General features: G+C 37.2%; 1 protein-coding gene across 2 annotated transcripts in view; it reads left to right on the forward strand.

Annotated features, from left to right (window-relative positions):
* Kifap3 (kinesin associated protein 3) overlaps window positions 1-15,212 on the forward strand; it is a 147,674-nt gene extending 132,462 nt beyond the window's left edge. The window contains exons 20-21 of one of the 2 annotated variants that reach the window (XM_005363986.3): window positions 11,496-11,564; window positions 13,853-15,212. In XM_005363986.3, the coding sequence (XP_005364043.1) occupies window positions 11,496-11,541 (46 nt within the window). In that variant the 3' untranslated portion in view covers window positions 11,542-11,564; window positions 13,853-15,212. The remainder of the gene's footprint in view (window positions 1-11,495; window positions 11,565-13,852) is intronic. The other variant, XM_005363985.3, reaches the window with a different exon arrangement.
* Window positions 15,213-15,430: the final 218 nt, after the last annotated feature.

A 15,430-nucleotide genomic window follows, 5' to 3' on the forward strand; every position in this document is an offset into this window, starting at 1 on the left:
TAATTGTACATTTACCTTATTTTCTGCATGGAAAAAAAGAAACTATCACCTTTTTTGCCTTTTTCTTTCAACACCTGGAAAAAAGAGGTATTGTTTATCATCATCAAGTAGGGTCCAGAGTTGTCTTTAATGGAATTGCTGTTCTTGGCCCTGTAAACTTAGAACAACTAATGTAGGTGCACCTGCATGTCCTTTGGAACAACTGACTGCAACCTGAAGGCACATTCCCATCACCCTGAACAGTTCCCGTCTTTGCCCAAGTTACATGTGAGTCCCAGATTGTCAAGCTTTTCTACAACCTCAGACAGCAGATACCACCAAATAAAATACTGTACCCCAACTGTTTTTATGTCCTGTGCTCCTGACTAAAGAAACAGCCACTAGCAGTTGCCTGGGCACAGGTGCAGTGTGGGAAGAGATTTGCATGAAATAGCTGAAAATCCTCTTGATTTAGTCTTTAACATGAGCCTGCGGGATGTAGAGTGAGATATTGTCCAGTTTTCCTAAAGGTGTTGTGCATTTGCATTTATCATGATGTAGAATCTACGTGTTTGATTGAATTACCCAGTTTATACAAGCAGTCTACTCTTGCTTCGGGAAAGGGAAAGTCTGATTGGCCATGACATTATTTTACTGCAACAATAATTAGCATGCCTCTGCATAGACATAAATCTTCATGACTTATGCAGAAGCCTTGGAAAGGCAAACAGAAAGCATGTGCAGGAGGCGTACCGTGTGTGGTGCAGTGTCTCTTTGTCTCTTTACCATTACTGCATTGTATGTAGGAGTCAGAATTTCCCAAGCATTTTTAGGCACACCTTAATCATTTCATATAACATGGCAGTTATAATCCAAATACAAACAGTACCAAATGTATACTTAAGGGTCAGGTGGAGTTGAAAAAGACCTGGAAATGTAGTGATCTGAATGAAAGTGTGATAGTCATTTATCTTCAAAGAAAGAAATTATGAAGTTACAGAAAGAGACTAAAACAACTTTTATCAGTAAAGGGAGACTTTTCACCCAAACACCCTTGTTTTAAAGTCACTGTAGTACCTCCCTAGCTTTAATAAAGCTCAGGAATTGTCAGTAAGTCCATGTCAGTTAATTTTGCTGAATTCAGTAAATTCAGTTACCAGTCTTTTAACAAAAATAGAAATGTCATATACATCACTGATAGAGAAAAGGATTTGCAATGTCTCCATTTGCCTTTGAGAACAACTTACGGTGTGGCCCTGGGTGTCAGTCAGAAGAGCAGTCACTGGATCCTGTGTACACCGCATTTGCCTGACAGTGCTTCCGTAACTCTACTCTGAAGACAGCATCGCAACATCCTACTTTATTAACAGAAGACTTGTAACCAAACGATCCGCAGTTAACCTCAAACCTAAGTAGAAAATGGATGGAGCTCTTTGGACAGACCGCTAGTGTAGTAACAAGGGTATATGCTCGCAGCCTAAGGAAGCCTGGAGAGTACGTGCAGACTGCTTTAAGGCTGGTTGGCAGGCCAGCTCTGAGGCATGTATCTTGCATCTACCTGTGCTTACTAAGGAGATGGCTGAATTAGCAGCTGCAGAGTAGCAATAGCACCTCCTGCCCTCAGTGTTAAAAATAGCCTAGTAAGGCAAAGGTGCTTTTTTGCAAATTTACAATTAAAAAGTTATTTATTATCAAATTGTCAGATGTTCTTTTTTAGTTACTTACATAACTAGATCTTTAACGTGTTCAGCTATAGTTTTCTAATCAACGGATCTCTGTTAAGTTTGGAAACCATTACTTAGTTCAGTTTATCTTCCAAAAAGTCTGTATTTACAAACTGCAATGATTTCTTTCAAAAGACATGATTTGTCTGATGCTCAGCAAAATAAAGGAAAGAAATGGGTGATACGTTGGAAACTTTATGTTAAACGCCTTATTTTTATGACATTTTAGAGTTTTTTTTAAGATCTGTGTTCATCCTGTTTTATGTGATGTACAAAGAGAAAAGTTCCAGAACTATACTGGAAATTTTTCCAAACTATATTGATTATTTAAGGATTTTTTTTCACAGAAAGTTAGCAATAGTTTCTCATTTAAGAGAAAGTAGCATGTCAATGGGGATAGCATGCATATTATAAACTGTATTGCTTCTGATTTTTTTCAGATGTCAAATTTCTATTTTATAAATAAAAGTGGAAATTGATATAGGCTGGTTATTTGGTGGTAATCAGGATGGTGTTCGACGCTGTTCCATTTCTAGGACTTTCTCCAGTAGTGCAGCCTAACTAGGATTCTACGTGGCGCTTAAATTACAGTAACTCCAACTAGAGCAGTTAGTGCTGGTGCTAACTTTGGAATTATGTTTGAGGGATTCCACTTTACAGCATGTTTGGCTTCTTTTCATTTCTTATTAGCATTTTTTCGGTCCTCAGTAGTCTCCTGCCTCCTCCTCCAACAAGAGTTCTCTCTGTCCAACATCAGAAACATTCCCCTTTCTGGCATGTGCTTTCTAGCTCCCCACGCAGTATAAGCAAATTGGAAAGTTCAGCTGTCATTCTTGGAAGGTCATAGATCACACTAGCAGCCCAAGTAATCCAAGAGGTTTTAAGTATCATAGCATTTAGTTTAAAGTGAAATTTGCTCTGACAGGGCTGGCAGACCAATAGGAAAAAGAAATATTTGTGCTTGGAAAAGTGCATATGTAGAGACCAAGGGTATAACTGATGGCTGGAAGTGATTTCAGTCTAAAACAACAAATCATTAAGAGAGTGCATAGGGGTAAAATACACAGTTCATATTTTAAAGAGTCTCAAAATGAGGCAGCAACTAAGGTTAGCCTTACGTAGTAATTAGCTGTGGTGTTCACAGTTAACCCACTCTGTACCAGACGGCACAGTTAATCTGTCACTGAGGAAACATTGCTACTGAGATGCTAGTCTCTATTGAAACCTCTAACATTAACTTTTGTAGCTCTAGAAGAACAAAGGCATTATGACATCATATAAATGTAGACTCAGTAGCAGACACTTACTCAGAAGAGGTGCTGATGACTCAGATGATTGGCACAGAGGTTATTTAAGCCGCTTGGTAAGTGCAGGGAATCAAGGCATCGCTTGACATTATAGAACCCAACAGTTTTAAGGAATCTCATGCTTAACTGAAGACATGTATTTAAAGACAGGTAAATGGTATACCCTAACTAAAAGACTGCTCTAGAAGGCCTAAGACCATTACAGCCTTAGGCACCTACGCTGCAAATAAGGAAAAGTAAAGGCCATTTAATAGCTGTGATTCTTTCTTTCAAGCCATTGTTCTCTTCAGAAAGTCAGTGTTAAATCACAGCAACACAAGATTTATAAATGTTTCCTTGAATGTGCAGAAGAGATAAAACAAGAACAGAAAAAATCTCCAGTAAGAGGGCAACCTAGATCAAGGAAGGCCTCCTCCTGTGTAGATATAAAAGAAAAGAAAAAAGAAAGAAAGAAAAAGAAGCTCAGAACTGAGAAAGCACTTAAATCCACAGGAATGCTTATGATTTTCTTCCTAATTTACTATCCTCTGCTCTTACCCAGACAAGCTCTAGCCATTGCTCTAGACTAGTTAAATAAAGACATCTAATTCTTTTTTTTTATTTATTTGTTAAAGATAAGTCCCTGTGTTCCTTCATTACCACCTTCTGTGCTGGGCAGTGTGCTTGTCAGCGCTCCCAGGAATTGGGGTGTTACGTTTTATAGTTGAGGTGTTCTTCATCTTCTTTATGAATCTCAACAAGACATTGCGGAAGGAAACAGCAGTTTACATATGTATTAAGACAGGTATTGAGATTAGAGGCAAGGTGGGATTTCATTACCCATCGGAATAAGAGACAGTTTTGCTCATGCCTCTTCTGTCATTGGCACAAATTAGTTTTCATCTGAGATATCAGCATAGTCGCTAATCTAAATGAATCTGCCCCTGCAGTTTTCTCCTTACAACTGACAGATGTCATTAACAAAAAACTTCAAAGAATCCCAGATACATGACTTAAGTACAGCTTCCTAATACTCATGTAATTTGGCCTTTATTTTAAAAACAATTAGTTTGCATTCATTAAAAACTATTACTTATGAGGCTAGAGAATTGGTTAATTGAATTAAGAGCATTTTCTCTCTTCCAACCTGAGTTCAGTTCCCAGCACCCATGCATTTAACTCGAGCTCTAGGGAGTGCAGCGCCCTCTTGTGGTCTCTGAAGGTACACACAGCACACACAAAGACACCTTAAAAACGAAATCCCCCAACTATTATCTATAATGCTTTATTTTATTAGTAATAAAAGAAAATGTAATTATAATTATGCAACACATAAAGTAAATGTAAAATTACAGGTATTCTTTATATGTGTATATATACATATATATCTCAGATTTATCAAAAGGCTACATAATTATGCTCCTCGATTTTATTTCCTGAATGATACAGTGATTTGATTTCAAAACAATAACTATTAATCCCAGCACCCGGGAGGCAGAACCAAGCGGATTTCTGTGAGTTCAAGGCCAGCCTGGTCTACAGAGTGAGTTCAGGACAGCCAGGACTACACAGAGAAAACCTGACTAGAAAAACAAAACAAACAAAAATAAAAAAACAATACCTAATCCTTAGAGAAATCTAAAACATATGTATTATAGGAAAGCTTACAAAACACTATGTTCCTGACATTTTTCAAACTATGCTGTAAAAATAGTACTTTAACATGCAAGTTAAATTGTCAGGGTCAGACAAGTGACATTCTTTATTTTAACTTATTTTTTAGGCACCCACAATTACAGATTTTACATTTTCTGGTTTTTGTGAGCTACATTATTTCACTCTTATAAGATGAAAACATTAATCATATGAGGAAGCAAAACAAACTGCACTCCATCAGTGTTAAATACAGTTTAAATCCCATTAGCTTTGCTTTGAAACTAGTGGGCAGTAAGTACAGTGGTAAGACAAGCTCGCCATCTTGTGGCTAATCTGTAAATTACATCTGGGTTTCTGCTAAGGCCACACCTTGTTAGGTGTTATTTACTTGTCCATCATTTCTCTTCCTGCAACAGTAATTTCAAAACCGTGACACAAGCGGCTTCTCAGCCTATCTGACTGCATCACATGGACTACAGTAGCCTTTTAGCTATTTCATGAAGCATTTCCTATACTAATGAAGCAAGGTGGTTTCATTCTGATTATCCGTAGTCAATAAAATTTTTAGCCAGTTTTTAAATTCTCCCCCTTGACTCTCATGTCTAATCTAGTAAAGTTTTTTTGAACAGATCACTTCAAAAGAGGAATGATAGGTCATCAAGATGCTTCTGTGGCTAAAGCATTTGCCTCCAAACCTAAGAGCCTAAGTTTAGCTTCCATCATAGGGAGGAGAGAGCTGAACATTCCCATGAGTAGTTCCCTGACCTCTACAGACAGGTGTTCTCTCTCTTTCTCTCTCTTTTTCTCTCTTTCTCTCTCTCTCTCTCTCTCTCTCTCTCTCTCTCTCTCTCTCTCTCTCTCCTCTCTCTCTCTCTCATACACGCACACACACATGCTCACACACATACCACACACACATGCTCACACATACACTCACACACAGTCTCACATGCTCACACACATTATCATTTATTGTGAATTGTAACAATTTTTTCACCATTGTTTACAAAGCTGCTGGCTTAAGTCTCTCATTTCTTTAAGCTGAGCAGCTATACTACCTCCTAAATGTTTTTTTTTTGTGTGTGTGTATTCGAATTCAACCCAACTCCCTTTCCTACCACAGATAACTTTCTAAAAGACAGATTTAGACTATTATTATTTAAAACTGTTGACAGTTCTCAAAATTCATGCAATTCTTAGCACAGCCTATGAAGAGTTTTACTATATAGTCCTGTTCACACTTCAGACCTGCAGCCTTGTTGCTTGCTTGTGTCACACACTAAAGAATTTGACCAGACAACAAGACAAAACAGCAGCCTACAGATGCGAAAAGATCTTCACCAACCCCACATCAGGCAGAGGTCTGATCTCCAAAATATACGAAGAACTCAAAAAATTGGTCATCAAAAGAACACATAATCCAATAAAAAATGGAGTAGAGACCTGAACAGAGAATTCTCAACAGAAAAATCTAAAATGGCTGAAAGACACTTAAGGAAATGCTCAACATCCTTAGTCGTCATAGAAATGCGAATCAAAACAACTCTGAGATTCCATCTTATACCTTAAGAATGGCCAAGATCAAAAACACTGATGACAACTTATGCTGGAGAGGTGTGGGATAAAGGGAACACTCCTGCATTGCTGGTGGAGTGCAAACTGGTACAGCCCTTTTGAATATCAGTGTGGCAGTTTCTCAGAAAATTAGGAAACAACCTTCCTCAAGACCCAGTAATACTACTTTTAGGTGTATATCCAAAGGATGCTCAATCATACCATAAGGACATGTGCTCAACTATGTTCATAGCAGCATTGTTTGTCATAGCCAGAACATGGAAACAACATAAATGTCCCTTGACCAAAGAATGAATAAGGAAAATGTGGTATATTTACACAATGGAGTACTACATAGCAGAATAAAATAATAACATCTTGAAATTTACAGGCAAATGGATGGATCTAGAAAACATCATAATAAGTGAGGTAACCCAGACCCAGAAAGACAATCATCATGTGTACTAACTCATAAGCGGTTTTTAGACCTAAAGCAAAGAAAACCAGCCTATAAATCACAATCCCAGAGAACCGAGACAACTATGAAGATCCTAAGAGAGACTCACATAGGTCTAATCTATATGGGAAGTAAAAAAAGACAAGATCTCCTGAGTAAATTGGGAGCATGGGGACCCATGGGGTTGGGGGGGGGGGAGAAAAAATGTATAGCTCAAAATCAATTTTTTAAAAATGCATTAATCTTAAAAAAAGGAATTTGACCAAAACACACTGCTTGCTTGTAGTAGATGCTGCTGTTTTACCTTCTGCATCTCTCTTTTAACCTGTGTAATCCTATATGCCCTACCCCTCCATTCATAGTTTGATACTCTTTGTCCATTCCATGTTAGAGTCTATGCTAGGTGCTTCATATGCATCAAAGAATATTACATTCTTAGCCCTCCATGGTACTTACATTCTTATACAAGAAGCAACAACCAAAATATATGACAGAAATATAATGACAAATGCCTTCAAGTTTAACTGATGTAAGGACCGTCTAACCTCAAAGATTCTGCTGTAGAGATTGTACTGTGTCTCTAACATTGTATTTTAGTGTCCTGTTGTACAGATTTTAAAGCAGTGCAGTGCCGTGCATTACACATGCACTCAGGGTATATTAAATACTTAATGGAATTAGAGGATTCTCTCTTACCTGCCTCTTCCTAAATAACCACTTAGAGGCTTAATATTACTTATAAATGCTTGGCTGATGGCTCAAGCTTATTATTAGCCAAGTCTGACATTTAAATTAACCCATATTTTTATTTATGCTTTGCCACATGGTTCATGACTTGTTACCTCATTTTTTGCATGCCTTGCTTCCTTGGCAGCTGACTGGCGTCTTCTAGACTCCACCCTTGTCCTATATCTCTGCTTGGATTTCCTGCCTGGCTCTATGATGCCTTGCCATAGGCCAAAGCAGCTTTTTATTTATCAACTAATGAGAGCAGCACATAGTCACAGAATACAGAAAGACCATCCCACAGCATACCCATTTTCTGTCTAATCAAAATTGGCGGTTTTTCTTTTAAAATAGTAAAATTACATTTAACAAAACAGTTATCAAATAAGAGTTACAGTTACAATATCTAGTCTATTTGCATTTGATAAAATTTAATACTCTATCATCTATCCTGTCTTTGTGAGTCTAAAGTTTCATATCTAATTTACCATTTATCATAACTAAGGAAAATTATAATTAGAACTACCTAGTCTTCATCTCCATCAAAGACTGTTGTAATAAGAGCAGCGGGCTACTTTTCCTGCACCTGGCCGCCCACATGGCTAGCTTATGTCCCAAAATAATTACATGGACACTGTATTCTTTTAAACACTGCCTGGCCCATTAGTTCCAGTTTCTTATTGGCTAGCTCTTACATATCAATATAACCCATTTCTAATAATCTGTGTAGCTCCACGAGCTAGCTTACCAGGAAAGATCTTAACCTGCGTCTGTCTGGAGTGGGAGAATCATGGCAACTCCTTGACTCAGCTTCTTTCTCCCAGCATTCTGTTCTGTTTACTCCGCCTACCTAATTTTATGTCCTATTAAAGGGCCAAGGCAGTCTCTTTATTTAACCAATAAAAGTAACACAAGCCAGAAGACTCTCCCCCATCAAAAGACCCCAGAAGGATATAATATTACCTGTGTAAACAGGAAGTGCATTGCAAGCAACTACCAAAACTCTAGAAAAGACAAAGACATCTGACTTCCTGGACAGTCACCCAAGATTCCTCTGTAACACTGGGACATCCATCTTTAGCCTACAGGCCAGTAGTATCTGGCAGACATTTTAGTGAAGCAGGAAATTTAAAGGACTCTCCTGCTAATATTGGTGGTTTGTCAGTCACTTTCCTCTATGTGTTGCAAAATGTCTGGTAGTTTCTTCTGTGAAGCAGGAATATGAAGGACACTCACCCCTTGTTTTGGCAAAGTTTAGCAGTCATTTCCCTGTGGGTCCTGCATGTCCAGTTTATACAGCATACTGTCAAGCAATCAGGCAAGAACAGTTTCTTGCCCAAATGGCTAGCCTTGTCACATTGAACAAAAACCATAATGAGTTTCTTCAATGCCCATCATTTCCTTTGAAGGAAATGGTGCTGCCAGGTACAGACATGTCTCTATCGAGAAAAGTCCTAAGTTCTTAAAACATTTTAAATGTCATATTCTGTGGGTCTTTAAAGTGTTTGAATATTACCTAACTAATTGGAATATATCTTTATATACCTTAAAAAACTAATTAATATAGCTATAAGTTTGACTATTATAGATGACTATTAATCTGTATTTTAATTATATGTTACATTTTAAATGAGCTGCATAAATATAATACCTTAAACAAGAGTAGAAATATACATACACTATAACAAAAATGACCTTAAATTTATGTCAACAAACTAAATAAACTAAAATCCATACCAATGTAAAATATTTTGAGATTAACAGTTGTTTTTTAAAAAAAAAAGTAGATTCAATAATCTACCCTTTACTCCCATTATTTCTACATCATATCCCCTTTTCTTTTTTTAGAAAAAGATTGACTATGACCAATAACAGTTTATAATCCACCCCCTTTAAATTAAAACAAACATTTATAAACAATATTTTAAGAATTCTGATGTAGTTTTCTAGATTATTTCTTGCTCATTGGTGGGCACCGGTGATCTTATGGGGTCCTGAGAAAATTTGAGATAATAACCAAGTCCTGGGAAGACCATTTATAAACTTTGTTGATAAATAGCCCCCTTTTCCCATGCACTCTCCCACAACAAAACACCTCTCCACCTGAGCTCTGTTGTATGGTGTCTTTCTCTCCCATGCTGCTTTTTTAAATTACAACACCACTAATAATCATATGACAGAGTCTATATTAGGCTGTTTTGAGATTTCCTCTGCCAAGAGAATTAATCCAAATCTCTTCATGTAGCCTCAGACAGACTCCTCAGACAAGTACAAAAGGCAGCCACATTCTTCACCAAAATATTACAAGAATGATCTTTAAGCAACATACTAAAATTCCTCTACTCTGAAACCTCTTAAGCCAGCTCCCCATAGTTCATCAGATCACACGCAGTGCCACTGTCTTCTATGCTCCTCCTAGGATGGCCCACTAAGCAGCTCTTAAAGTATTCAACTGCTTTTCTAATCCACAGTTTCAAGGTCCATATTCCTTCAAACAAAAGCATGGTCAGGCAATATCCCACTCCTGGTTCCAACTCTGTCTTTCTTAGGGTTTCTACCGCTGTGCAGCAACTCCATGGCTATGGCAACTCTTATAAAGGAAAAACATTTAATTGGGCTTACAGTTTCAGATGTTTAATCCATTATTATTGTGGTGGGACATGACAGTATGAAGACAGACATGGTGCTGGAGAAGAAGCTGAGAGTACTCCATCTTGATTAGCAGGCAATAGGACATAAACTGATATGTTGGGAGTGGCTTGAGCATGTGTCACCCCCACAATATGCACTTTCTCCAACAAGGCCATACTTTCTCAAAAATAATCACACCTCCTAATAGTGCCATTCACTATGAGCTTATATGCTAGCTCCAAACACCATGCTTAACACATGGTAGGAATTCAACAGGTGTTTGTTCTGTTTGAGTGAGCAGATGTATGCACAAAGAATCAGTTACCAGACTTGGAACTCCCATGACAGATCATAGTTATGCCAAAATTCTTCTGATGATCAATTTATTATTTAATTATGAGTATAAAATGCTGATTGTTTATTCAGTGATCATTTCATAAGTTGATATTAAATTAATACAAATGAAATCATCTATAATGTTAAGAGATTATGTAATGGCAGATCTATAGAGTCAGGAAACATCTACTCCAGTGATAGCTACTTTTACTTGACAACCCAAGATTAACTCCAGCCTTTAATGTCACCTGTGAATCACAAAAAATGAGTGATTTTTAAAAGTCATTGTTTCCTGTTTATAATTATATTGAAACCAAATATTCTATGTAATGATGTATAGAATCCACAAGGGGAGTCACAGACTACAAAGAAAGATATCCAGTTTATTGGCAGGTGAAAACTCGGTGTGTCTTTGTCTATATGCACAACTATACATTCACTTATACACTCGATCTTAGACTACTTTGTCATAATAGCTCCTTAACATTTTTCTTAGGGTCAGTGGAGTTTGTTACATTAATAAAGTCAGAGATAGGTTCCCACTGTATGCTATGCATGGTTCAGATGAGATTGGGCACATTCAAGATAGTATATCACCACTGCTGTAGTGATTTCAGACCACATCATAAATATCATACAAACTTCATATTTGATTTAAAGGTAAATCACAGTTTTTCAGAAGACAAATGAGAAGCAGAGATTGAAGATTGTGTCCTGATGATTGAATAAACAGTGATGAGACAGTACATAAAGAATTATACTTCACTTATGGATCAGAGAGTGATTCTAAGACTACTTGGATAGGGTTCCAGAGGACTGTAATAGAGAACTTTCTAGCAGCCTGACATATCTACTCAGAGTCACAAGCAACTCATTTCCAGTTCAGACAAGGTCTGGATGAGTGCTTTCAAGAGTGTTGTGAACTGAAGTGCAAACAAGATTGTTTCAAAAGGAGATTTTCAGATTCTAGATACTATGAGGGTATGAAAGAAAAAATGGTCAAAGTGCTTTTCATAGTAACATCCACTAATAAATTTATTACATGCTTGTACTTGTATTGCTGACTTAGGAATTTAAAAGAAGAAAAAGACGTGTTGCTCTGATGTAATTATAGTAAAATAATGATGATGCCTTTCACTTATGCAGCGCTTTTCATCCAAGGATTTCAAAGTGCTTTACAAACATGCACTAATTAAGCCTCCCAAACAGCCTGAGGTAGGTGCCTGTCTTCCCGAGTGTGCCAGGGATTCCTGCTGCTGCCGTGTCCTTGGAATGCGCTGCATGTAAAGGGTCACCTGTCATCTTCAAATTCGTCTTCCCTCTGAACCATCACAAGTTTAGAGTCTCAGTGAATGCTGCTTGAGGACTTGTTTCACGTACTGTAGATATTGACAGTCTTCAAGCTTTTGCTTTCTCTGTGTCAAATTACTCTGTATATTTATAGAAACAAATTCTAAGTGTTTGATATACTATTGTTGGGTTATATTTTTCACTTTCAAGGATTTGTTTCCATTTTCTTCTCCAGGTACACAAAGTCACATTTCCATCAGAGAGGGACTTTTTTAACTAAAATTATGTATTATCAAGAAAATATACTGAGGTTGGGTAATTCAGTGGTTTAAAATGTTTTATCTTAACACTAAAGACAAAAGTTAAGTATCACTATAAATAGTCTTGTAAAGAAAAAGTAGCATAGTGGGCTTCATAAGCTAATATAGAGGGATTTACAAGTTTTCCATAGGTTCAGGGCAGCAGAAAGAATTGGTCCATACAGAGACATACTAAGCAGGACACCATTAAATTCTCATATGTATAAGCGCAGCTTTACAAACTACTATCTAATGCAGTGGCCACACAGAGTGAGAGCAGATGTCACACACCCAGCTTAGTTTCCTTGGGTTGCTAAGTCGCTGGTAAGGGCACACAACTGTCCCTGGACTGTTAATGCCATGTCAAGTCTTCCTGAGTCAGAAGTACATAAGTTTTGCTGCGTCACTCCCCTTTGTATTTATGGTTTCTGTCTCTTCCAGAACTTCTCCCGAACTGTTCCCCTAACTGTGAATAGGTGTACCTTGTGAATAAATAGAATTTTGTTAAATCCACTAATTTCTGAAACATCTTTTTAAGTAATTAAATATATTCTTTGACAGTTTCATACATGGATATAATATGTTCTGATTACTCTCAACCTCCACCCTCTCTGAAGCTGCATAGTACTTTCCCTTCTTCTCAAAGTTTTATCTCTTCCATGGAATAAAATAAAATACAGACTTAAAATTTGCAGCTAGCTTTGGTAAATTATGGATCCAAGATTTTTCATGAAGTTTTATTTCCCAGGATCACTCAGTGATCTTAAACTGAAAGTATATAAACCTACCCCAAGAGGTACATTCACTTGAAGTGCATGTCTTATATTTAATTCTTATGCATTGTGTACCATAGCGCTTACTCTTTAGATATGGTCTGATCCATGTGCAAACACTTGAACATGTGTGTGATTAGCATCTTAATACCTACTAGTGCGTTTCAGTGTAATCCTTCTTGTGAGAAGAAGTTAATATAAATGTGAATACTTACTCTAATCAAATTGACATTTGTTGGTGAAAATTATTCTGCTTAGTAGAATCTCAAATAATGTTGTCAAATGTACCTTTTGTTTTCAAAGCTTACATTTCCACACTATAAATGATTTCCTTTCATTTTATTTTGAGCTCACTAGCATTCGCTGCATGAGCTATGCATGAGCATGTTGAAGCTGCCATATTTGCCTGGCAAAATAACATTTTGTCCTTTTCTTCAGTTATGACTAATACTTTGCTAAAATGCTTTGTAGAACAGATTTTCTTTTATTCAGAAACAAAAGAACATTATAAATTAAGAATAAACTGTACAAATCCTTGGCTTCTGTTTGCACAGAATAAACTAGAGCTTATAGTAGCCTTGCTTTACTAAAAAGAAAAAGACACACAATTTAGCATTAAGAGTTTACAGGTCAGGTCCAGCTGATTGGCAGGCTGTGCAGAGCTGCCTTGTCCTTCTCAGCTCGAATGACTTAGATGTATGTGTTGGGAGCTCACTGCTAATGCTCCAGATTGCATATCCTATTCACAGGGCTTAGTCTCCATCTCCACAAGACAGAGAGTTACCACTGTTATCATTTCCCAGCAGAGTAGTGCTGAGCATTGCCAGAATGTGTTTTTTTTTTTCATATTCTTTCATAAGAGCCATATATATAAATAATTTGTGAGTTCAAACTGTTGAGTTGAGTCTTTCACTTTATTTGGAATATACCTGCCTGACAGGTTTCTGAATATAGATAATCAGAATTGGATATTTTAGAATTTGTATTTTAATGAGAATAGAAAGATTAATAATATTTCTGAAAATCACTGTCACTGCTGGGGAATCCTGGAAGTGTGACATTCAAAGATCCTGACGATGACCTGCACTGTGGCTGTGTGGTTCAAAACAGAAAAGCTTATCACCTGTCTTTCTCTTTTCAGCCTCGGAATGGATGGCTTTGGCCAACCTGTGGGAATTCTTGGACGTCCTGCCACTGCATATGGATTTCGCCCTGATGAACCTTACTACTACAGCTTTGGGTCTCGATAAAGTCATCCCTTTCCATGTGTTGGAAATCTGTGTGGTGTTGGTTAACCTTGAATCTTGACTTAATAATGCATGTTTATACTCCTGTGGGGCTGTGTTTCTTCTTTCTCCACGTTGTTAGCTACAGGTTAACTCTGACCCTCACTCCTTCTCTTAAATACAGCTGATGTTCCAGTGTTCACTCATCCAAACATATCTTGAGGAGAATAATATTTCCCATGAGACTGTTGCGAAACTACTAGCCTGGAAAAGCAGATACTACATTATGTACATTAAGTGACTAATTTCTATTAAAAAGTGGCATTCATGCAAAGGAATAAGCGAAAGTCATGTGTTCATATTTACTGTGTTTCATAGGAACTACTCATATTTATGGAATACAGTACCCTTTTTTGGTTTTTCTTTCTACTTATAAATTCCTTAGTGTTTGTATGAGCTCTGCTACCTTTAAATTTTTGTAAATGACCCTCACTCAGTCTTTTATTTCATGCTGTCTCTGGAAGCTTCTCTCATAATGTTATTAACTACCAATGAACATATGTTGTCAGTGGTGTTGTACCTTAAATGATCTATTATACTCCTGAGTGATTTGGATTCATGACCTTTTGACTATAGCAGAATACGGGGCAACCTCTGTAAATATAGCAGGAGCAGCACTGCCATTCTAAGCTTTGGGTTTTTTTCCCCTGAAATGTACAATATACAGTGTGGACAAGCTAATTATTTTTACCTTACCTAAGAAAATTAAGGAAAGGGTTCTTTCTCTCTTTGTTAACTTAATATGGAAGTGGGTAATGGGAATGGATTAATAATGAGTTTTGAAAATGATTCATTGATTTTAAAATGTTGAAATTTTTACTTGAAAACCAAGCAAGTGAACTAATTATTAGTATAGGTTGTTTCTTGATCACCTCCTACTAAAGAAACACAAGGCTTCCAAAGAACGTGGATCAAAGGTAAGATTTCTGCCTTTAAATTGAAAATCCCACTAATCTAACTATACTATTTAACTTCATTCACACATGTAGCACACAGTACTAGAGCAGGGAAGGTCTTTTGGAACAGTTCAGTCCATGTGCTGGAGAAAGCAAACACTTAAAAATGTGAATATAGCCAACAGGTATGTCCTTACCTGGTACTTATGAAGTAGTATACAATCTGGGATGATGTTTGCTTGTGAACTCACAGCACAGTTTGTGTCTTTGTTTCCCTTTTACCCACAAAATATTAAAGCCAGAAAAGTTTGAATCAGAACTGTGCAACTCTCATTTTTACAATTAAAAAACAAACAATCTAAGGTGAGAGCCAGTGAGATGGCTGGGTGAGTAAAGCATCTTGCCACCAAGCATGAAAACCTGAGTGCAAGTCCCAGGACCCACATGGTTGAAAGAGAGGGCCAGTTCCTTCATGTTTGTCCTCTGACCTTCCCTATACAGCATGTATAATAGATGTACCACTACACAAACCCAGAT

The sequence above is a fragment of the Microtus ochrogaster genome, assembly GCF_000317375.1.
Source record: "Microtus ochrogaster isolate Prairie Vole_2 chromosome 6 unlocalized genomic scaffold, MicOch1.0 chr6_random_2, whole genome shotgun sequence".
Lineage (NCBI taxonomy): Eukaryota > Metazoa > Chordata > Mammalia > Rodentia > Cricetidae > Microtus > Microtus ochrogaster.